The sequence below is a fragment of the Chrysochloris asiatica genome, unplaced genomic scaffold (genome assembly GCF_000296735.1).
Source record: "Chrysochloris asiatica unplaced genomic scaffold, ChrAsi1.0 scaffold00145, whole genome shotgun sequence".
In the NCBI taxonomy this organism is placed as follows: Eukaryota; Metazoa; Chordata; class Mammalia; order Afrosoricida; family Chrysochloridae; genus Chrysochloris; species Chrysochloris asiatica.
The window spans coordinates 37,242-61,888 of NW_006408663.1; the positions used below are offsets into that span (position 1 = coordinate 37,242).

At 40.1% G+C, this 24,647-nt stretch overlaps 1 protein-coding gene across 1 annotated transcript in view; it reads left to right on the forward strand.

Moving 5' to 3' along the window:
• Positions 1 to 413: 413 nt before the first annotated feature.
• Positions 414 to 24,647, forward strand: part of LOC102839499 (protein FAM151B-like) — an 81,134-nt gene continuing 56,900 nt past the window's right edge. Inside the window, exons 1-3 of the mRNA XM_006870605.1 lie at positions 414 to 524; positions 3,152 to 3,440; positions 20,449 to 20,574. Coding sequence (XP_006870667.1) covers positions 414 to 524; positions 3,152 to 3,440; positions 20,449 to 20,574 — 526 coding nt within the window. The remainder of the gene's footprint in view (positions 525 to 3,151; positions 3,441 to 20,448; positions 20,575 to 24,647) is intronic.

Below are 24,647 nucleotides of genomic sequence, written 5' to 3' on the forward strand. Positions count from 1 at the left end.
AAAATGGTCAATACCAGTCCATTTTAGCTCACTAATGCCTAGGATATTGATGTTTATGCATTCCAATTCATTTTGACCACCTTACAATTTTCCTAGATTCATACTTAGTACATTTCATGTTCTGACTATTAATGGATGTTTACAGCTGTTTCTCCTCATTTTGAGTTGTGCTCTATCAGCAAATGAAAGTCACAAAGTGTTTTACTCCATTCACATCATCATGGTCAACTCTACTTTGAGGAGGCAGCTCTTCCCTAGTCATATCTGAGTGTCTTTCAACAACCTGAGGGGCTCACCTTCTGGCACCATATCTGACAATATTCTGGTGCTATTTGTTATGTTTCAATATTCTTTATTCTGGTGCTATCTGACAGTACCAACCTCGGAGGTGGAAGCCAGTCAGACCACTTGAAATGGTAACAAGGGCAGAGCCCCAAGAGAAGTTCAGAGCAAAGAGGCAGAAGGACTTTGATATATTAGAGCAAAATGAATCCAGTGATGAGGAGAGCCAGAAAAAAGAGAGAGTTCGTACTGCTGAGGAGCCATGGATTCAGAATCAACAGAAACTTCTGGAATTAGCATTGTAGCAGTACCCAAAAGTATCTCTGACCGATGGGACAAAATAGCCAAATGTGTCCTGTGTAAGAGTAAGGAAAACTGTATCACTAGATACATGTTGCTGGTTGAACTGGCAAAAAAAAAAAAAAAAAAACAAGCTAAAAGCAGAGTATTCTGGAAGATGATTTTCACTGTCATTTTCCAAAATGAGTATTTTTTAAGTGTATGCAGAAATTCACATTTGTACTTCAGTATTTCTAGACGTCCATGTGCCTTAGAATAAATAAACAATGAATGTTGAGCTTAAAAAAATATATGCTATTCATAAGATTTTCAGTGACTAAATATTCGGAAGTAGTCTGTTTCTCCTTCTTCCTAGTCTGTCTTAGTCTGGAAACTCAGCTGACACCTGTCCACCATGGGTGTACATTGTTGTTATTTAAAATATCAGAGGCATAGCTTCCAGCATCACAGCAACACACAATCTACCACAGTATGACAAACTGACAGATGAATGCTGGGGGTTTCTTCTTAGGGTGATGAACAATTTTTTATAGTGATGGTTGCAAAGCTATGACTCCAATAAAACCCACTGAACTGTACACTTTAAACAAATTCCTTGTAAATCTCAGCAATGCTGTTGAATAAAAGGCCGATGTAGTCATTAAAATCATGTTTATCAAATTCAAGAATTTTTTCTTTTATAGAGAACACCTAGAGAATATGGAAAAAATGACTGAGCATAGATTAAAATAATAACGACTCAAGTCTGGAAAGATTTAAGTACATGGATTAAAATCTGAAGAGTCGAGCAGCATTTGTGTCTGAATCCAGTGATGTGTCCTTATCTTAGCTTTCATGATGGAAAGACTAAGTTGTTTTAGAGTAACAGAAGAAAATGAGAGCCAAATTACTAATTCAAGTCCAAAGACATTCTTTTTCCTGCACCAACTTGGCTTACCATAGGAGTTGTGGAGGGCAAGGAGGACAGTGGGTGAGAGAACCAAGTTGCTGGCAGTATTGTAATAGCGAAACAGGTACACATAGAGGGAGAGAGAAAACTTCAAGTTATCAATTAAGAATCCTCATGCAGGAACAGCCATTTTGGAGGAGTAATGATTCATGTTTTAAGATGTTAAAATTTTAAAGGAAAAATATACCTAGTTGTGTCAGGAAATTAGTATCCCACACTAGCAATTGCTTTGAATCTTGTTTCATCCTGTGCTCCTGAGTTCTTCAATTCTTCAGAATACCCTACTCATTGCTTTTTCCTTTTGAGTAACCTAGAAGTCCTGGTGTAGTGCTGAGCGTTAATGCACTGCACTGCAAAGTAGGCTTGAACCTCAAGGTTGGCGGTTAAAACTAACAAGATGCTCCTTGGAAACCCTATACAGGGTCATTGTGAGTAAGAACTGACTTAACAGCACTTAAAAATAACAACCCTAGGAGTCCTGGTGTGGCACTATGGGATAAACACTGGACCACAAGGTCAGTTTAGACCACAAGGTTGGCGGTTAAAACTCACCAGCAGCTCACTGGAAACCCTATACTGGGTCACTATGAGTCGGAACTGACTCATTGGCACTTAACAACAACAGACTTTCTCAATCTTCACATTTCTCACAGTTTTCTTAATAATGAATGGTACTGTTGTTGAATTGATATGATAATCATAACCCTAAAAATATTTTGATACATTTTTTTTCAATTTGCCATGACGTCAGAGGTTCAAACCCACCAGCCGCTCCTTGGAAACCCTATACAGGGTCGCTATGGGTCGGAACCGATTCAACGGCACTTACCAACAACAATACAGTATACAACGAGTTCTGGTAGTAGTGGCTACAAGCCTATAGCGACCCTGTGTAGGGTTTCTGAGGCGCAACCCGTGAGCTTGAACTTTTCAGTCGGGCGCATTAATCCACAGCGCCACACAACGACTCCAACCCAAGATTAGGAGTTCGAAACTACCAGCAGTTCAGGAGGAGAAAGATGAGGCTTTTTGCTCCCTTAAAGATTTATGCTGGGTCACTATGAGTCAGAACTGACTCCACAGCACCCCCCACCCCCCAAATACAGTATACAGGAGTCCCGTTGTGGTGGTTCAAGTTCACTAGCCGCTCCTAAGAAACCCTACACAGGGTCACTATGAGTTCGGCACTTTACAACAGCAAACAACAATACAAGTATATATTTGTTATTTATTCTTCTAGGAAGAGTGAGTTTATTTTATATTTATGATTGCTGTAAATTTTTGAAAATTTTCCCAATATAGTACACGATGTATATGCATAATTACATAAACTCGGTTATCTTCACATACCAACTCCACAGAACTTAACAATAACCACCATGGCATCTAATAACAACAACAAAAGGTGGATTCCTGGTAGGGGGCTGTAAGATATGCACTGGATTGCTAACCACAAAGTAGGCGGTTCAAACCCACCAACTGCTTCTGAAACCTTATACAGGGTCTATACGTAACAATAACAACCCTTTTGGGCAGTTTTACTCTGGCACATGGCCACATCAACTCCACGACACATGACAACCACTACAGTAACACCTTTAAAAAGACTAAGTCCAACAGTTACTAGACCCGAAGATACCAGCTGCGGAATCCGCGCGCGACGCGGAAACTGGAATCACCGGGAAACTGGAGCCTAAAGCCTTTGCGCTTGCGCACCCATTGGGACCTTTTCCGGCTCCGCTTTCAAAGCGCACGTCCTGGTGGTCCCCAGAACCTGGCCCTTGGTTCAGAACCTGGGTCCAGAACCTGTGTTTTACGCCACCTGTGACCCGTCAGCGGCGTAGCTACCGCTCAGCGCCTGCGCACACTGCGACGTCGGTCACCATGACAGCGGCCGCTGGGAGTCCGGGTAAGCTCTAGTCCCGCGTGACCTCGCGGCCCGTGATCTTGCTCCGCGCGCGAGCGTCCGGAGCACAGCTTCGCTCTGTCTCTGGCCTGCTGCCCCCAAGTAGGGACGCTTGGAGAGCTTCCTGTTTCAGTACTCACCTAGCGGCGTTCCTGGGAGCTGAGCGGCTTTAAGCCGCTGAAGATGGACCCGGGTTCTCCAAGCGTGGTGCGCGCCTTCCGTGGACCGGGCGAGAACCTTGATTTTCGGGGTGGGCTTTAAGGGGAAAGCATTTGGGAAGGCGAAGAATGGCCGGAATATTGCTTTTAGAGGTCTTGGTGAATAAAAGAAAAGTAGGAGTCCTGGTGTGGTCCTGTGGGCTAATGCGTCAGACTGCAAAGTCCTTTGGACTGCAAGATCGGTAGTTTAAACTCACCAGCTGCTCCTTGGAAACCCTATACAGGGTCGCTATGGATCGGAATCAACTCGACGACACTTAATAACAAGCGTATGGTTATGAGTTGGGATGCTAACCTCAAGATCAGCAGTTTGAAACTACCAGTGGTTCAACCAGCGGGAGAACGATGAGGCTTTCGGATCCCATAAAGATTTACAGCCTCAGAATTGAATGGCCAGTCCATTTGGTAACTGGGCAGGGGTGGGAAATGCAGAAAAAGGAATGTGTTGTTAAAGTGCCCTGGAATAGGTTCTGATTCATAGCGACCTTGGATAGGGTTTCCGAAGAATGGCTGGTGAACTTGAACCGCTGACCTTGCCATTTAAACCGATCTTGCAGCATAGCGCGTTAACCCGCGGCGCCACACCAGGAATAAAGCCGGGCTTTATTCCAGCTTCTCATTGCACAACCTTTGGAAACTGGTAATAAGTGTGTCTCTGTTGTCTGACCCCGGGAATCAGAGGCCTTTTAAGCCGAGCCTGTACTGTTCTACGGAATCCTTGTATGGCGCTGTGGCCTAATGCATAAGACTGCAAAGTCATTTGAACTGTAAGGTCAGCGGTTCAAGCTCACCAGCTGCTCCTTGGAAACCCTATACAGGGTCAGTATGGGTCGGAATTGACTCGACGGCACTTAACAACAACAATACTGCAGAAGATTAGACTCATACATAAACATAAGTAGCTTTGGTGATTCTTTTTATCTAAGTTTGAAATTATCCTTGATTGTAAACATAACATTATGGAATGTTAATAAAGTTTATTGATTCAGGAAAAAAATTCCTCAGACTGCCAGTGTTCAGAGTCAGTACAAGTTAACTTTTTGGTATATTTCTAACGATCCTGACTATTCAGAAAATATAGTTAAGATTATAATAAACATACTTTTTTTTTTTCCAATCCTGCATCTTCTCATACTATTCCATGTCACAAACGGCTTTTATAAACATCCTTTAGTGATTGAATTGTATTTCATCATACAGATATATACTATAATTAACTCAGTTTCCCAATCTTAGATATTTATCAGTTGTTTCTTATTAGTTATTAAAACTAATGCTCTAATAAACACCTTTGCAATGTTTTTCCTCATTTCTTCCTTTTCCCTTCCTTCTGGGCTGGATTCCTGTAGCAGGAATTTCTGGGTCATTTCTAAGTGCTAAATCTTCACTTAGCATTCTATTTTGACCAGTGTTTTCATTTTTTAGACCTAGGGCTCTTCTTACATCTCAGTATAAATTCATTTAATGTTTCGTTTCTCTTTAATAATAATAATAAAACTGAATCTGGGACAAAGCTCATCTCAAAATTTTTCTACGTACTCATTACCAGGCTGCATAACTTCTCGTCTGAATTAATGAAGAATTTACAACATTTGACTAAAATGTGTGCTTAGAAGAAAAATGTTCCAGATCATTTCTATTCTCATTCCCATGTTATTGATGAGGTTAAATTTTTTTAAAGTTTTTATTGTGAATTATGTGATAGTTTATGTGGGAGAACATTCGCTTTACATTCATCCTATCGTATTTCGTTTCATTGCAATGATTACAGTTCCCTGCATACATCATCACACAGCCAAAGGGTACACCCTGCATGCCTGCCTGCTGGCCGTCAACACACAGCCCCTATCCCTCCCAGAGTCCAGAGTCCCCAGCCGCTCCATCTCTTCACAGCATCGTGTCTACTTCCATCTCTGGCATCACTGCTTTTCTGCATAGTGTCCCTGACTCCGCTCTTCTCCTTGATAGTCCCAGGGTCCTCTGCTCCTGGACTGCAAGATCAGCCACTCCCCTCTTTTTATTACAAAATGTCTACCTTTACATTTGCAACACTCACAATCAGTCCTGATAGCAACAATTCACTACTGAACAAGAGTCTTATCCCCATCTTTCACCAGCCCTGTCCACAGGTTGGAAACCACTCAGTAAAGAGTCTACCTTCCCCCATGCCCTCTGAAATTAGGCTCCCTCTTGAAAGCTTGTAAGCCAGTCATTTCTTGTCACTGTAGTGCCACCCCTCCCCTCCCCCCCGCCTTTTGGGTAGCCAATGTCTAAGTTGCTAATACCTGTCAACCCTATGTACCGAGGGGCTGGGAATGATCCTCGCTGTAAATATTTGTTCCCTCTTGAGCTACTACATCCACAAGCACATTACTCTTTTTTCCCTCTTCTTTCTTCTTCTAGTCAAGTTTTGATCATGCAGCCATTGAAGCCAGGTCAAGTGGGTATTATCTGCAAGTGTGGGTGTTCTTGTGCATATGCCCTCTCTTCTTATCAGCTGGACGCCTCACTCTCCACTTTAGTCCTCTGTGGCTGTGTCATTGACTCTGGGCCCACGAGTCCCCAGGTGTTACCACACTGCAGGCCGACCAGGTCTTCACCCTGGTTCACAGAAGTCTATTGAACATTGTAGGGCTTAGCTTGAAGCTTCATTGCTGTTTTTCCCTCACTTCTCCTTATTGGTGACCAACGTGCTTAGCAGCAAGACCACATGACTGCTCCTGTATTCCACTTGACTCTTAGTCTTGGAAGGGGATTTGTCCCTAAGGGGACCTGACCATTTGCCATAATGGCTCCCTGATGAACGACTTGCTTGTTCTTGTAGTAGTCATTCAGACTGCCATTATTGTTTTTTATTTTTTCCTGCTGGTCTTTCTTTTTTTTTTTTTTATTAAATGTTTTCATTTTGGATTGAGTGAAAGTTTACAGGGCACATCATCAGCTTCACATTCAACCATTCATATAGCTTATTTCATTACATTGATTATTATCCCCTCCATATATCATCAGTTAACAGTGCCTCTTTAGCTTTTTTTTTTCTGGCGGGGGGAACTTGCCTTTTTGGAATTTACAGTCTCGGCTTTTAGGGAAGGTTTTTACATTTGTCTGTGGATATCCAGGGCTCATGTATGAGATTACTAACAAGCCTTACTGAATAATCAGATGAGGGACAGTTTGCTATGTCTACTAGGTGGCTAGAGTCTGATCCTCAGAGCCTATGGTTTGGACTGTCATCAATGCTTGGGCCCACAGGGTCTTGACCTCCTGACCGGGTCTGCACAGTCTGCATCAGAATCCCCCTTATTTATTGTTTGTTTAAGGGATGCTGCCTGTCTTAGGCGGTCAGTGCGAATTCCTCCTGCTGGTCTTTGTTTCAAGAAGTATCTTCTGTTTCTTCTAGCCATTCCAGGCTGGTCTGCTTGTCCTTTCAGTGGAAATTTCCCATCTCAAAAGGTTCTGGATTAGGATCAGAATTCCACCTATGGTCTTAATCAATGCAAAGGCTCCGCAGGAAGCCTCCTTCACTGGGCAAGTTCTAGCCCCATTTTAGGTATTCCAGTCAGTTATAGGCTGAAGATGAACTTACAAAGTTTCTATGGTGATGTTTCTGGCTATTCCTTTCTCTCCCCCTTAAGAATCTGTTTTACAGTACTAGAAAAGGGAAACCAAGATTCAAAAGACAGCCAAGCATCTTAACATTATTTCCCCTCTTTTACCCATTCAAACCATGCCTTAATCCCTGTATCCCAGAGCCCTGTTGTTCCAAGGTTGTGCATATATCATTATTTACCTCTGCCCCATTTAGCCCATACAAACCTGCCTAATTGTTCGCTCATCTGCCTTGTTCTTCCATTCCCCCCGGCTTCTAGTGTATTGCCCAGCCGTAGCACCCACACTATTCTGTGTCTCTTCCCTACCCTGTGCTCCACCTTTCCCTCCCTCCCCTCATGCCACCCAATACACCCCGATAACCAGCAAATAATTTTTCCCTCTGTCAGTGTGAGTACTTTTTCTTAATCTTTTATAATAATGGTCCTATGTAGTATTTCTCCTTTTGTGACTAATTTCACTCAGTATAATGTCCTCAAGGTTCATCCATGTTATGCGGTGGCATGCAGCATCCTTGTTATTCTTCAAGGTAGCATAATATTCTATTGTGTGTATGTACCAAAGTTTGTTTATCCATTCTTCAGTTGATGGGGACTCAGCTGCCTCCATCTTTTTGCTATTGTAAATAGTGCTGCTATGAACATTGGTGTGCACATATCTACTCGTGTTATGGCTTGTATTTTGTGTGGGTAAATACCAAGTAGAGGAATTGCTGGATCATAAGGTATCTCTATTTCCAACCTTCTGAAGAAGTGCCATTGATGAGGTTAATTCTTAACCAGATTATTCCATCATATATGCTATTTTCTTATCCTGAACTTTAAAAAAAAAATACAGTTAAAAAATAATAATAATAAAGTCAACCTTCAGGTTGCTACCATTCAACTGTGAATTGAAAATATTCTGAAAGTAAATTAGCAATTATGTGGTTAAAGCAATTTCTCAGAGGCTAAGAGGGATGTGGGTATTGTTTAAGTGCCCTCAAGTTGGGTTCCACTCATTGCGACCCTGCATAGGGTTTCCAAGGAGCAGCTGGTGAGTTTGAATCACCGACCAATAGCCCACACTTGTTTCTCTGTTGCTCAGGGGAATGGAGATCAATTGTATGCATTAGGAAATGTACTAAATATGTTACTAGAAAAATTCATTAGGATGTTTCTTGAAACCACGAACCTAACTTATGTACTGTGGGACCAAATTCCAAGAGATGTTAGCTTGTACATAGCAGCTACCCTCTTATACACTCCTTTTTTGTCATTGTTTTAAATTATATCCCACAACTTTTGCCAATTAAACTTTTTTACAAGTATACAACTTATTGACAGCAATTACATAAATCATTTTCAGCCCTATCCTTAATGTGATTTTTTTCATCACCATAAACTAAAAGTCAGTATTTCATAAAATAATAACACTTTCTTCCTCCTGGACTTGTTAATCGCTAATAAACTCTGATCTCTATTTTTGTAGCTGTTGTTCTTAGGAGCTGTTGAGTCCGTTTTGACCCATAGCAACCCTACATACAACAGAACAAAACACTGCCCGGTCCTGCCCCATCCTCACAATTGCTTAAGCCCATTGTTGCAGCCACTATGCCAGTCCATCTCCGTGGGGATCTCTCTCTTTTTCTCTGTCCCTCTGCTTTAACAAGCATGATATCCTTTTCCAAGGATTGGTTCCTCATAATAATATGTCTGAAGTGTAAGAGACGAAGTCTGGCCATCATGGCTTCTAAGGAGCATTCTGGCTGTACTTCTTCCAACACAGATTTGTTAGTTCTTCTGGCAGTCCATGTACCTTTAATATTCTTCTCCAACACTGTAACTCAAATGCATCAGTTCTTCCATGGTCTTCCTCATTCACTGTCCAACTTTCACATTCATATGAAGCTACTGTATATACACTGGCATGAGTCAGGCGGTTTAGTCTTTAAAAGTGACTTGTTTGGTTTTGAGCTCTTTAAAGAGGTATTATACAGCAAATTTGACTAATGCAATACATTGTTTGATTTCTTGACTACTGCTTCCATGAGTGTTGGTGGTGGATCCAAGCAAAATGAAGCCTTTGGCAACTTCAATCTTTTCTCTATTTATCATGATGCTATTTACTAGTCCAGTGGTGAGAATTTTTGTTTTCTTTACATTGAGGTCTTTAATCTTCATCAATAAGTATTTTAAGTCCTCTTTGCTTTTAGCAAATAAGGTTGTATCATTTGTATATTACAGGTTGATGATGAGTTTTTCTACAATCCTGATGCCATGTTCTTCTTCATATAATCTAGCTTCTTAGTTTATTTGCTCAGCATACAGTTGGAATAAGTATGGTGAAAGAATACTACCCTGGTGTACACCTTTCCTGATTTTAAAACATTCAGTGTCCCCTTGTTCTGTTAGAACAGCTGCCTCTTGGTCCATGTGTAAGTTCATCATGAGAACAATTAAGTGTTCTGGAATACTCATTCTCCAAAATGTTGTCCATAGCTTGCCATGATTCACACAGTTGAAAGCCTTTCATGGTCAATAAAGCACAGGTAAACATCTTTCTGGTATTCTCTGCTTTCAGCCAAGGTCTGTCTGATGGTCAGCAGTGATATCCCTCATTCCATGTCCTTGTCTGAATCTGGCCTGAACCTCTGAGTCCCTTAAATGTGCTCTTGCAGCCATTTAAAAATAATCTTTAGTAAAATTTTACTTGCATCTGATATTAATGATACTAGTTGATGATTTCCACATTCTGTTGTGTTACCTCTCTTTGAAATGGGTACAGATAGGGATCTCTTCAGTCAGTTGTCCTGGTAGCTGTCTTCCAAATTTCTGGGCATAGATATTTGCTAGTTCTTGCTTTTTAAAATATAAATGAGCTTATATGATATTTGTCCTTTTGTGTTTGATTTATTTCACTCACCACAGTGTCTTCAAGCTTTATGTCTATTGTAGCATGCATCAAGACTTTATTTCTTTTCGATCTGAGTAGTATTCAGTTGTATGTATTTTCCACATTTTGTTTATCCTTTCATTTGTTGATGGGCACTTAAGTTGTTTCTACTTTCGGCTGTTGTAAATAGTGCTGCAACAAACATTGTTGTATGTGTCTCTGTTTGAGTCTCTCCTTTCAAGTCTTTTGGGAGTGGAATTGCTAGGAGTGGAATTTCTGGGTCATATGGAACATTCTATTTTTGAGGAACCACTATACTGTTTTCCACACTGGCTGTACCATTTTGCTTTTCTACCAGCAATGGATAAAGGTTCCAATTACACCTAACATATTTGCTTTTTTAAATTGTAGCCATCCTAGTGGGAATAAAATGGTATTGCATTGTGGGTTGTATTTTCATCTGTTTTTTGCCTAATGGTATTGAGCATTTTTTCATGTGTTTGGTTAGCATTTGAATATCCTCTTTGGTAAAGTATCTATTTACATCCTTTGCCCTTTTTATGATTGGGTTATATGTCTTTTTGGTGTTAAATTGTTGAAGTTATATATATTTTTTGGTTATTAGATTAATGACTGGTATTTAGTTTCTGAAGATATTCTCATAGTCAATAACTTGCTTTTTTATTATTTTGGTGAAGTTTTTTTGATTACTAAATTTTTTTTAATTTTAGGAGGTTCTGTATTTTTATTTCATCATTTGTTGTTTGCACTTTTGTTATATTAGATATTGCTGTTGTTGTCTTATTCACAATTATGGTGTTTATTTGGGAAATGACATGGTGCAAATTAGTATCAGAAATACTCAGGATATGGTTCTTTGGTCAGGACAGCTTCTTCTCAGCCATGCTCACACACTCAGACCCTCAGCCTTTTGATCTGCTTGGACAAGTGTTACAAAGCTCTTTTAGCTCTCAGCCTCTCAGTTACATAGCCCCTCGGCCACTTGCCCTGTTTGGGCAAGAATAGCTTTGCTGATTGAGCGCCCACTTCTCCAGTAAGCCTTGACCCAAAGACGCTTAATTCTAGCTCCATGGGTTGGGAAACTTAGGTCCCATGATTCAATGCGTGGATGCAAACCACTCCACCAGGTAACCTACTGCCCAAAGTCACTCAGCTTTCTTGCTCTGTGGGCAGGGAAGCCTACCACTCTGTCGTACGCTCTTGATTCTGCTGTTTTCTGCCTCTACCCCTTCTCTGCTGCTTCTCTGCCACCTCTCGCCGTCTCTTGTCTCCTGGATCAAGAAGTTCAGCGCAGGGACCATGGAGTCCAAAGGGCATTCGCTACTCCTGGCTTTTTTCCGCCTTGATGTTAGTGAGATCCCCTTATATAATCCATTGTTAAAATATGCCCATCTTACTTACTTTTTTCACTTAGCATATATTCAGGATTACTCTTTATCAATACACATACAGCCATCATTATGGGTACACCATAATTATTTATTGAACCAATTGTTGATGAACATTTAGGTTATTTTCACTCTTTTACTTAATAAATGGACTCCTAGTGTGGTGTTGTAGGATTAGCACTGGACTGCAAACCACAAGTTTGATAGTTCAAGCCTACCAGCTGCTCCTCGGGAACCCTATACTGGGTGGCTATGGGTCAGAACTGACTTGACAGCACTTAACAACAACATGAAGCCATTATAAACCATGCTACAATAAATATTCTAGTATCAAATATCTGCCATTTTCTAAATATAAACATTTTGACTATGTATTATATTCATAGAGGTTGTTATGTATTGAATTGTTTTCCTCCAAAGTATGTATTGACGTCTTGTCCACTGTACCTATGGATTGATTTTGTTGGGAAGTAGAGAGTTCATTTGCTATCTTAATGAGGTCATACCATAGCAGGGTGAGTCCTAAAACTAATCACTTCTAAGTTTTAAAAAGAACAGAATGGATGCGCACACACACAAGGGGAAGACAGATGCTGTGTAAGCACCCTTCTTTAAGTAAAAGAGGAGCTCTGGTAGCATAGTGGTTACGAATCGGGCTGCGAACCTTAAGGTCAGCGGTTTGAAACTACCAGCCACTCCACGGGAGAAAGATGAGGCTTTCTACTCCCGTAAAGATTTACATCCTCAGAAACCCTGTACAGGGTTGCTATGGGTCGGAACCGACTCGATGGCACGTAACAACAACAACAAGTAAAAGAATGCCAGTGAGTATCAGCAGACACCAGGAACTAGAAGAGAAGCTCACAGAAAGAACCACATGGCCAAGGCCATAATTTGGATTTATAGCCTTTTAGAAATATGTTTCTGTAGGGCCACCTGCTATAGGATAAGCACTAGACCACAAGGTCATTTGAATTACAAGGTTGGCAGTTCAAACTTACCAGCTGCTTCTCGGAAACCCTACAAGGTGTCGATCTGAGTTGGAACCGGCTCTATGGCACTTAACAATAACAGCAACAAGTTGTATTTTTGTTTTGGCAGTATTAGGTAATTAAAACAGGTAAAATTTCTGAGTCAAAGCGTAGATGTGTAGTTTGCTTTTCATTGTAAAGCTTTATTGAACTGTAACTCACATACCATGCAATTCACCATTCAAAGCACACAGCTTGACGGTTTTAGTATTGGCAGGTTATGCAATCATCACCACAACCAGCATGTTCATTGCCCCTCAAAAGCAACCCCGTGTTCTTTATCACTTCCAGCTCCCCATTTTCCCAGCCCTGGTGTGGCATTGGACTGTTAACCACCAAGTGAGTGGTTCAAACTTACCAGCCACTCCTCAGAAACCCTATACAGAGTAGCTGGTAGCTGTGAGTCCGAACAACTTGACCACACTTAACAAAAGCAACAAAGGCAAGCACTAATCTACTTTTTGTCTGGATTTGCCTATCCTGGACAGTTCCTGTAAAGGAAGCACACAATGTATGACCTTTTTCTGCCTGGTTTCTTTTACTTAACCATAATGCTTTTCAACATTTCTCCATTTAGAGCATGTGCCAGAACATTCTGTTGGCTATTTGACATTTTGTTTATCTATTCATCACTTGATGAGTATTTGGATTGTTTCTACCTTTTGTGTATTGTGAATAATGCTGCTGTGGACATTCATGTACATTTTTTTGTGTGGCTGTATGGTAGGGTTTTTGTTTTTTTAAATGGTAAATCACTTCGGATTGGCACATTTGGAAACTGGAAGGAACCCTAATGGTTGTCTAGTCCCTGACTCAGCAAACTTCTGTAAAGGACCAGATACTAAATTTTAGACTTTGCAAGTTACTCTGACTCTCTTAAATCTGCTCTACCCTGCTATGGTAGTGTGAGCATAGCCACAGGCAATCTATAAAGGAATGAATGGGACTGTGTTCCTATCAAGCTTTATTTATAGTCATTGAAATTTGAATTTCATAACAATTTTGCATATTACAAGATATTCTTCTGTGGATTTTTTTTTTTTCAAACATTAAATTCAAAAACCACTTTTGGCTCACCAGCCATACAAAAATAGGTGTCACCCTTGGTTTGGCCTGTGAACTCTCGTTTCCCTTGTTGATCAGTTTTTTATGATTGAGGAATCTTACTCAGCATTAAAGTGGTGTTCAGTAAACTTGAACACCTAACTAAATTACTGTTGGGTACAGTAAGAGCACCATCTGGAAGCATCAAGAAGGATCATGATAATGTGTTGGATCTTCTCCAGTCTCTGCTACTCACAGGCAATCCAGAGTTTATTCCCTTTCAGAACCTGACACTGTTGTATTGACCATGTATATAAATAAATATTTATTTCCTATTAAAATAATTACAACTTGTTTTGCCATTTTCTTGGCCTTATTTTTGGGTCTTTTTTCCCACTTGCCAGCTAGTCATAATTCAGCTCATGGCAACTCTGTGTGTGTCAGAGGAGAACTGTGCTCCAGAGGGTTTTCAATGGCTGATGTATTTGGAAGCATATCACCAGACTTTCTTTTGCGATACCTCTGGGTGGACTTGAACTTTCAACTTTTCAGTTAGTGCCCGAGTACATTAACTGTTTGAACCACCAGGGACTCTTTTGGGCCTATTTGCTGTTGTTGTTAGCTGCCATCAAGTTGACTCTGATTCATTGAAGACAGGACTGAACTGTGTATGGGCCTGCACCATCTTCATGACTACTGGTATGTTGGAATCTCTTGTATCAGCTTCTGTGTCAATCCATCTCATTAAGGGCTTCCCTCCTTGCTTTCTACTTTATGAAGCATCAAGCCCTTTCTTAGTACTTGATCTTCCCTAACAATGTGTCCAAAGAAAGCTAGCTGAAGCCTTGCCAACCTTTCTTCTTAGGAGCATTGTGATTGTAGTCCTTCTACTACTGACTTGTTCATTCTTCATCCCTATTACTTACTTAAAATACTTGTAATGATGCCTAAAATCGTATGTGATTGGAGCCTCATTATGTCCTAAAAGTATATACAACATGGCTAAGACCAAGGTAGCATTAAAAGGGAAAGGAGAGCTTTGTACTTCAAGTGTTTAAAAAGTCTACAGTGATGGCATTTTACTATTAGTTTATAAGTCACTTTTATAAAAAATTAAATACAATGTGTTTAGTTTAAAGGTACCATGAGAACATCCACTATAAATAACATTTATATATATGTTTTTTTTCTGGTAGCACACATGGTTATTATTTCTGTAAGTCATTTCATATATCTCAGAAACTTTTTTTTTTTTTTTTCAGATCTTCAAATGTTTATCGTTAAACAATCAGAAACTCAGTGCATGTGTTTCAGGAATTAATGATAAAAATATTTAAATTGTTTGATACAAGATTGTAGACCACAGTGAAGAGTCTGGTGGTACAATGGTTAAGCGCTTGGCTGCTAACTGAAGGGTTGGAGCTTAGAACCCACCAGTTGCCAGTCTTCTCCCTTGAAGACTGTTGTTCTTAAGTGCCATTGAGTCAGCTTTCAGATTCATAGCAACACTGTACAGGACTTCCAAGGAGCGGCTGGTGGATTTGAACTGTTGACCTTGCGGTCCAGTGCTTATCCTACAGCACCACACCAGGACTCTGTCACATGAGATTTCCATGAGTCTGAATGGACTTAACAGCACACAACAGCAAAATGCAAAGAGAGGTTAAGTCATAGAGTATTTAAGTCTTAGAGATGAGTAAGTAAAAAATTAGTATCGTTGTTGTTAACTACCATCCAGTCAGTACTGACTTATAACAACATTGTGTAGGGTTCCTGAGGAGCAGCTGGTGGATTTGAACGGCTGACCCTGTGGTTAGTAGTCCTGTGCTTATCCTACAGTACCACACCAGGAGTCCTATGAAGCCTTTTTTTTTTTTAAGTTTTTATTGTGAATTGAGTGAAAGTTTACAGGGCAGATAATCAGTTTTACATTCAACAAATCATATACCTTGTTTCATTACAATGATTATAATCCTCTCCATGTACCATCAGTTAACAGCATTTCTCTCTATTCACTTTAGCTCTTTTTTTTTTAAACACTGAGGCATATGTAATAATTCACACAACCAAAGGGCACATTCTGCAAGTCTGCCTCCTGGCCACCAGCTCTCAGTCCCTCTCTTTCCGTGAATCTAGAGTCCTCAGCTGCTCCCTCTCTCCATGTCTCCATCTCTGCCTCCGTCTCTGGTGTCACTAGTTCTCTGGATAAGGTCCCACATTCTGCCTGTGCTCTTTTCCCTTGATGGTCTTAGGGTCCTTTGTTTCTGGACTGTAAGATTAACTACTCCCCCATTTTTTGATAACAAAACTTCTACCCTTAAAATTGTGAGCGTCGCATTTAGTTATGATAACAATTACTCACTATTGAATCATAAGAATCTTAACCCCATCTCTTTTCACCAGACCCATCTAGACAAGATGGAAACTATTCAGTGGAGACTCTTTCTTTCCCCATACACTCTTAAGCTAAACTCCGTCTTGAAACCTTGTAAGCCAGTCACTTCGTGCCTTTATCGCCCCCTCATTTTAGGTAGCCAATATCTAAGTTGCCTGTCCCTATCTACCCTGTATACAGAGGGGATAGCATTGATACTTGATGTGAAGAGTCCTTCCCTCTCTGTTGATATTTAGAGTTTCTGGTAGCATAGTGGTTAGGAATCGGGATACGAACCTCAAGGTCAGTAGTTCAAAACTACCAGCTGTTCCGTGGGAGAAATATGAAGCTTTCCGCTCCTGTAAAGATTTGCAGCCTTGGAAACCCTTTACGGACTCGCTATGAGTTGGAACCGACTCCACGGCACATAACCATCACAACCACAACCTCCATGAGTATAGATCAAGTTCACCAAAGTGTAGCAATTTACCCTCGTTTCCTTTATCAAAAAAAAAAAAAAATTTTTTTTTTTTTTAATCTTCTAGTCGAGTTCTAGTCGAGCTCTGGTAACATAGTGGTTATAAATCAGGCTGCAAACCGCAAGGTCAGCAGTTTGTAACTACCAGCTGCTCATGGGAGAAAGAAGAGGCTTTCCACTCCTGTAAAGATTTACAGCCTCGGAAACTCTGTTCAGGGTTGCTGTGGGTCAGAACCGACTCGACAGCACTTAACAACAACAACAAAGTCGAGTTCTGATTATCAAGCCATCGAGGCTAGGTCAAATGGGTACTATCAGCAAGTTTGGGTGTTCTTGTGCATCTCCCCTCACTTCATATTAGCTGAATGCATCACTCTCAGCTCTAACCCTCTGTGGCTATGTGCTTGTCCATGGGCTCAGGTGTCCCCAGGTCTCACCACACTTTGGACCAACCTCTTTCTTCCATCTCCAGGTCAATGGGATTCAATGGACTATAATTGATCTCAGCCCATTTCTTCATTGCTGCCTTTCCCCCTCTTCCACTTACCAGTAGAACAATGTGCTTGTCAGCAAGCTCGCATGCCTGCTCATGTGTTCCCTTTGAGTTACAGTCTTAGAAGGGGGTTTGTCCTGAAGGAATTTGATTGCTGGCTTTGATGGCTTCCCAGCGAACAGCTTGCCTAATTCTTATAGTAGCCAATCATGCTGACATTTTTGTTTTTTTTTTTCCTGATCTTTCTTTTAAGATGTATCTTCTGTCGTTCTAGCTGTTCCAGGCTGGTTCACTGGTCCTTTCTAGTGTGGGAAAGTCCCACCTCATAAGGTTCTAGATGGGGCTCAGGATTCCACCTAATACACTGCAGTGACCTTGAGGTTCGTATTCCGATTCGTAACCACTACACTACCAGTGACTCTAAATATCAAGCCATCAATTCCAGACCCATCTATACAAGTCTAAATATCAAATCCTATACACTGCAAAGGCTCCACAAGAAGCCTATTTTACTAGGCAAGTTCTAGAACCCCTTTTAGGTACTCCAATCAGTTATAGGCTGAAGATGGGCTTACAAGCTTTCTGTAATCATGTTTCCCAACATTCCTTTCTATCCCACTCAAGTGTCTATTTTACAATAGTAGGCAAATGAAACCAATATTCATAAGACAGTCAAGCATCTTAGTATTATTTCCCCTCTTCAGACTATGCCTCGATCGCTGTATCCCAGAGCCCTAATGTTCCAAGGTTGAGTGTACATCACTATTTACTTCGGTCCCATTTAACCCATGCAAACCTGTCTCAGTGCTCCCCTATCTACCTTGTTCTTTCAACCCTCCCCATTCTTGTACTGACCTCCCCAACTCCCAAACTATGATGTGTCTGCCCCCTATCCTGTGCTCTACCATCACCCCCTCCCCCAGTCCCCCCACTCGAACCCCATCATTGTGGATGCTTCATATCCATTAACTTTTCCCTCCATGTAAGACAGTCTATTTTATCCTGTAATCTAGCTGACCTTCTCACTACCTGGATCTCTGTTCCTATGTGCTTACATTCTTTCACATTGTAGTTGTTTTGATCATAGACTGACCTCCTGGATCTAGAAACGTCCTTTTTAATAACCACATATTTTATCACGAGGATATACTTTGATTTGATTATTTTCCTATTGGACATTTTAATTCTAGCCAACGATTAATGTGCCAGTCCAAATGTTGTTGTTAAGTGCCATCTGTTATAAATAGCTAACTTTAATATAGAAAATGATAGCAGTCTGTTAGCATGTAATTTTGAAGAGTTCATGACTCTGTTAGATATGCTTGTTAGAGACTGACTGGTGATAGTGGATGCTACAGCCGATCTCTTCTTTCTTTATTCCTTAGCCCAATAGAGAGTGCTCACTAGTAACCATACAATTTGATGAGAAGTTATTTTTTATATACCTTTTCATTCTCTGTTCAAATTTTACTTTTTTTTTTTACTTCATGGTTTTATTAGCAATTTCTAAAGCAAATTTTAGGTTTTCAACTATTGGTCGGCAGAGTTAATACATTAACAGAAGGACACATCACATGAATAGGGAGTGTGTAGCTACTTAATGTTTAAATAAATGAGCAAGAGTTGGGGAGGTAAGATTGCAGATAATATGAGCCTGGTTTTCAGTGGTTTCCAGCTTTTTCTCATTGTTCTATTGGGGTATGGCATAGTACGGAGTAGACCTGGATGCACATATTTTTCTACCACTTTGCTAGTTATGTGGAATCCTGGTGTGGCGCTGTAGGATAAAGCACTGGACCACAAGGTCAGTATGAACTAAAAGGTCAGTGGTTCAAACTCACTTGCCACTCCTTGGAAACTCTATACAGCGTCATTATGAGTCAGAACCGACTTGAAGGCACTTAACAACAGAATATATATGTGTGTGTGTTTATACATATCATATGTTTGCCACATCATAATACATGATTTCTGTGTTACAACTGATTGGAAGAGATCTGTGTTTGTGCCCATTCCAAAGAGAGGTGACCCAATGGAATTCGGAAAATCATCGGACAATATTTTTGATATCCCATGCAAGTAATGTTTTACTAAAGGTAATACAAAAATGGATGCAACCATACATTAACAGAGAACTTCCAGAGGTTCAAACCGGATTCAGAAGAGGACGTAGAATGAGGGATATCATTGCTAACGTTAGATGGCTCTTGGCTGAAAGCAGAGAATACCACAAAGATTTATTGACTATACAAAAGCTTTTGATTGTGTGAATTATGACAAGCTATGAGTATTCTAGAACACTTAATTGTGCTCAGGAGGAATGTGTACATGGACCAAGAGGCAGTTGTTCGAACAGAACATGGGAACACTGAATGATTTAAAATTTAAAAAGGTGTGCAACAGGGTTGTATCCTTTCACCATACTTATTCAACCTGCTGAACAAATAATACGAGAGGCTGGGTTCTATGAAGAAAAACGTGGCATCAGGATTGGAGGAAGACTCATTAACAACCTGCGATATGCAGCTGATATAACCTTGCTTGCCGAAAGTGAAGAGGACTTAAAATATATACTGATGAAGATCAAAGACCACAACCTTCGGTATGGATTGCATCTCAATGTAAACAAAACAAAAATCCTCACCACTGGCCCAATAAACAACATTTTCATCAATGGAGAAAAAGTTGAAGTTAATTGTTGAATGTGAAACTGATGATGTGCCCTGTAAACTTTCACTCAATCTACAATAAAAACCTTAAATTAAAAAAAAAAAAAAGTTGAAGTTGTCAAGGACTTCATTCTTCTTGGACCAACCATCAACAGTCATGGAAACAGCAGTCAAGAAATCAAACGACATATTGCATTAGGTAAATCTGCTGCAGAAGACCTTTTTAAAGTGTTGAAGAGCAAAGATGTCAGCTTGAGGACTAAGATGCACCTGACCCAAGCCATGTGAAAGTTGAACAGTGAATAATGAAGATCATAGAAAAATTGATGCATTTGAGTTATGGTATTGGAGGAGAATATTAAAAGTACCATTGGCTGTCAAAAGAACCAACAAATCTGTGTTGGACAAAGTACAGGCCAGGATGGCCAGACTTCATCTCTCATACATTTGACATATCATCAGGAAGGACCAGTCATTGGAGAAGGTTATCATGTTTGGTAAGGTTGAGGGTCAGAGAAAAAGAGGAAGATCCCCAGCGAGATGGATTGGCAAAGTGGCAGTATCAATGGGCTCAAGCGTGGCAACAATAGTGAGATTGGCCCAGGACTGGGCAGTGTTTTGTTCTGTTGTGCATAGAGTCGATATGATTTGGTACCAACTCAATGGCACCTAACAACAACAAATGTTACAACCTTGTATTTCCCAGTCTACTGACCTTGTATTTCTCCTTCAAATATTCTCTGCCTTTTATTAAAACAGTGTTTTACTCCATAAGTAATCTGTTCTCTTTATTGTAAATATTGTTATTTTAGGATCTTGGAGTGAAAACATATTGGGATATTTTCTGAGAAATAACCAGATTACAGCCAAAGATGGTGCGGAGATCACCTGGTATCATGCTGCTAACCACAAGGCTCAGATGAATGAGGCACTGAAAAGTAAGACCATCCAGTTACTTGTATTACTTTGGATAATTGATATATTTCACTACTGTTGGATACTTGGGCATATTTTCTGGCACCAGAGACTAAGTGATCCTAATATAAATTCTATGCTGTAAAAAACAATTTTATAAAGGATCTCATTTTGTACACAAACTGAACAAATATCCATAATTGAAGAATATTCTAATTTTCTAAAATTAATTTCCTTTTCTCTGTGCTTTATTTGGAGTCCTGTGTGGTACTGTAGGATAAGAACTGGACTGCTAGCCAAAAGGTCTGTTTTCAAACCCACTGACTGTTCCTTGCAAACCCTATTCAGGGTTGCTATACATCAGAACCGACTTGATGGCACTTAACAACAAGGAGAGGTTCAGTAAATATCTGTTCAGTGAATAGATAAATCCATTGCATGTACTTGTTAGGTTCCATCAAATTGATATTGACTCATAGTGACCTTATGCACAACAGAGTAAACACTGCCTGGTCCTGTGCCAAACATACAATCCTTGCTACACATGGGTCCATGGCTGCTGCCATTGTGTCAATCTATCTCATTGGGGGCCTTCCTATTTTTCACTGACCCTCTACTTTATCAAGTTTGATGTCCTTCTCCAGGGACTGGTCCCAACTGATTATATGTCTGAAGTATGAGAGATAAGGTCTAACCATCCTGGCTTCTAAGGAGCATTCTGACTGTACTTCATAATCAGATTCATTTGTTCTTTTGTCAGTCAATGGTACGTTCAATATTTTCCTCCAACACCATAATGCAAATGTATCAGTTCTTACATGGTCATCTTTATTCATTGACCACCTTTCACATACATATGAAGTTATTGAAAATACCATGGCATGTGTCCAATGCTCCATAGTCCTCAAACTGACATCTTTACTCTTTAACACTTTAAAGAGATCTTGTGCAGCAGATTTGCTTAATGCAATACGTTGTTTGATTTCTTGACTGAGTGTTGATGGTTTATCACAGCAAAATGAAGTCTTTGAAACTTTCATCTTTTCTCCATTTATCTTGATGTTATTAATTGGTCCTGTCATGTGCTCTTTGCTTTTCATCCATAAGTATTGTAAGTCCTCTTCACTTTCAGCAAGCAAGGCTGTATCATCTGCATATCGCAGGTTGTTAATGAGTCTTCCTCCAATCCTGATGCCTCATTCTTCTTCATATAATCCAGCTTCTTGAATATTTGCTCAACATGTAGTTTGAATAAGTATGGTGAAAGAATACAGCCCTGGCACACACCTTTCCTACTTTTAAACCATTAAGTGTTCCCTTGTTCTGTTCAAACAACTACCTCTTGGTTTGTTATAGTTTCCTTATGAGCACAATTAGTGTTCCAGAATACTCATATTTCACAATGTTGTCCACAGCTTGTCATAATCCAGGTAAACATCTATCTGGGATTCTGTTTTCAGCCAAGAACCATCTGCTGTCAGCAATGATATCCCTTGTTCCATGTCCTCGTCTGAATCCATCTTGAACTTCTGACAGTTCTCTGTGAGGTATGGTTGCAGGTGTTTTTTAATTATCTCTAGCAAACTTTGCTTGAATGCAGTATTAATGTTGTCCAATGATTTCTGCATTCCATTGGGTCACTTCTTTCTGGAATGGGCACAAATATGGATGGATCTCTTCCAATCATTTGGCCAGGTTGTGTCTTCTAAATTTTTTTTGCATAGATGAGTGAGTGCCTCCAGTGCATCAGTTTGTTGAAAGATTTCAATTTGTATTTCATCAATTCCTGGAGCCTTGTTCTTTGCCCATGACGTTAGTGTACCTTGGACTTCTTCTTTTAGTATCATTGGCTCTCCAATATATGTTACCTCTTGAAATGGTTGAAAATCAAGTGTTTCTGTTATAGTAACTCTGTCTATTCCTTCCGTATGCTTTTGATGCTTTTTGCGTCATTCAATATTTGCCCGTTGTTGTTTTGGTTAAGTGCCATCAAGTTGGTTCCTACCCATAGCGACACTACATGGGAGCAGTTGGTAAGCTTGAACCGATGACCTTGTGGTTCAAAACCAACTTTGCAGTCTAGTGCATTAACCCACAGCACCACACCAAGACTCCATTTTGCCTATACAATTTTACCAGTTCTGTTAGTCAATGCTTGGGGTTTTTTCTTCATTTTCCTTAGCTTGAGAAAGGCTGAGAGTGCTTTTGCCTTTTGATTTTCTAAATGCAGGTCTTTGCACATTTCATTATAATACTTGACTTTGTCTTCTAGAGCTGCCTTTTGAAATTATATATTCAACTCTTTCACCTCCTTGTTTTTCCCATTTGCTTTAGCATCTCTATGCTGGAGAGCAACTTTCTGAGTCTCTTCTGACATCCATTTTGGTCTTTTCCTTCTTTCCTGTCTTTTTTATTTTATTTTTTTTTCTTCCCTGTTTTCTTAATGACCTTTTACTTTCTTCCTGTATGATGTTATTGATGTCATCCCACAACTTTTCTGGTCTTTGGTCATTTTATTGTTGTTAGGTGACATCGAGTCGGTACCGACTCATAGCAACCTTATGCCAACAGAACTGTGTTTGAAGAAGTGCAGCCAGAGTGCTCCTTGGATGCCAGGATGGCCAAACTTTGTTTCTCATACTTTGTACATATTGTCAGGAGAGACCAGTCGCTGGAGAAGAATATCATGTTTGGTAAGGTGGAGGGTCAGAGAAAAAGAGGAAGACCCCCAGCAGGATGGATTGGCATCGTGGCAGAATCAATGGGTTCAAGTGTGGCAATGATGATGAGGTTGGCCCAGGATTGGGCAGTGTTTCGTTAGTGTCTAATAAATTAACTTTGTTCTTGAGATGATCTCTAAATTCAGAGGAGATTTGTTCAAGGTCATAGTTTGACTCTCATGGAATTGTTTTAATTTTCTTCATTTTCAGCCTGAGTTTGTATATGAGCAATTGATGGTCTGTTCCACAGTCTGCCCCTGGCCTTGCTTAGGCCGATGATACAGAGCTTTTCCTCCATCTCTTTCCACAGATGCAGTCAATTTGGCTCCTGTGTTTTCCATGTGGTGAGGTCCATGTGTATAATCATTTTTTATGTTGTTTTAAAAAGGTATTTGCAATGAAGAAGGCATTGGTCTTGCAAAATTCTATCATGCAATCTTCAGCATCATTTGTATCACCAAGGCCACATTTTCCAACTACTGACCCTTTCTCTTTGTTTCCAACCTTTACATTCCAATTGCCAGTGATTTTCAATGTATCTTAATTGCATATTTGATCAATTTCAGACTGCAGCAGTTAGTAGAATTATTCATTTTCATCATCACTGGCTTTAGTAGTTGGTGTGTAAATTTGAATAATAATGGTATTAACTGATCTTCCTTGTAGGCAGATGGATATTATCATATCACAGACAGCGTTGTACTTTAAGACAGATCTTGAAATATTCTTTTTGATGATGAATGTGACACCATTCCTCTTCAATTTTTCATGCCCTGCAGAGTAAATCATGTGATTCTCAGATTCAAAATGGCCAATACCAGTCCATTTCAGTTCACTAATGCCTAGGATATTGATGTTTATGCATTCAATGTCATTTTGACCACGTCCAATTTTCTTAGATTCATACTTTGTACATTCTGTGTTCTGATTGTTAATGGATGTCTATAGATGTTTCGTCTCATTTTGAGTTATGAATAGCAGTGGAACACTGTTAGCACCAGAATATTGAATACTGAAACATGATGAAGAGCACCAGAATTTTGTCAGATATATTGCCAGAAGATGAGTCCCTTAGGTTTGAAAGCTCTCAAAATATGACTGGGGAAAAGTTTCCTCCTCAAAGTAGAGTTGGCCACGATGGCACGAATGGAGTAAAGCTTTTGGGACCTTCTTTTGCTGATGGGGCTCAACTCAAAATGAGGAGGAACAGCTATAAACATCCATTAGTAATTGGAACATGGGATGTTGTTGTTGTTGTTGTCAGGTGCCATTGAGTCGGAACCGACTCATAGCGACCCCATGCACAGCAGAACGAAACAGTGTCCGATCCTGGGCCAACCTCACTACCGATGCCACACTTGACGCCATCAATGATG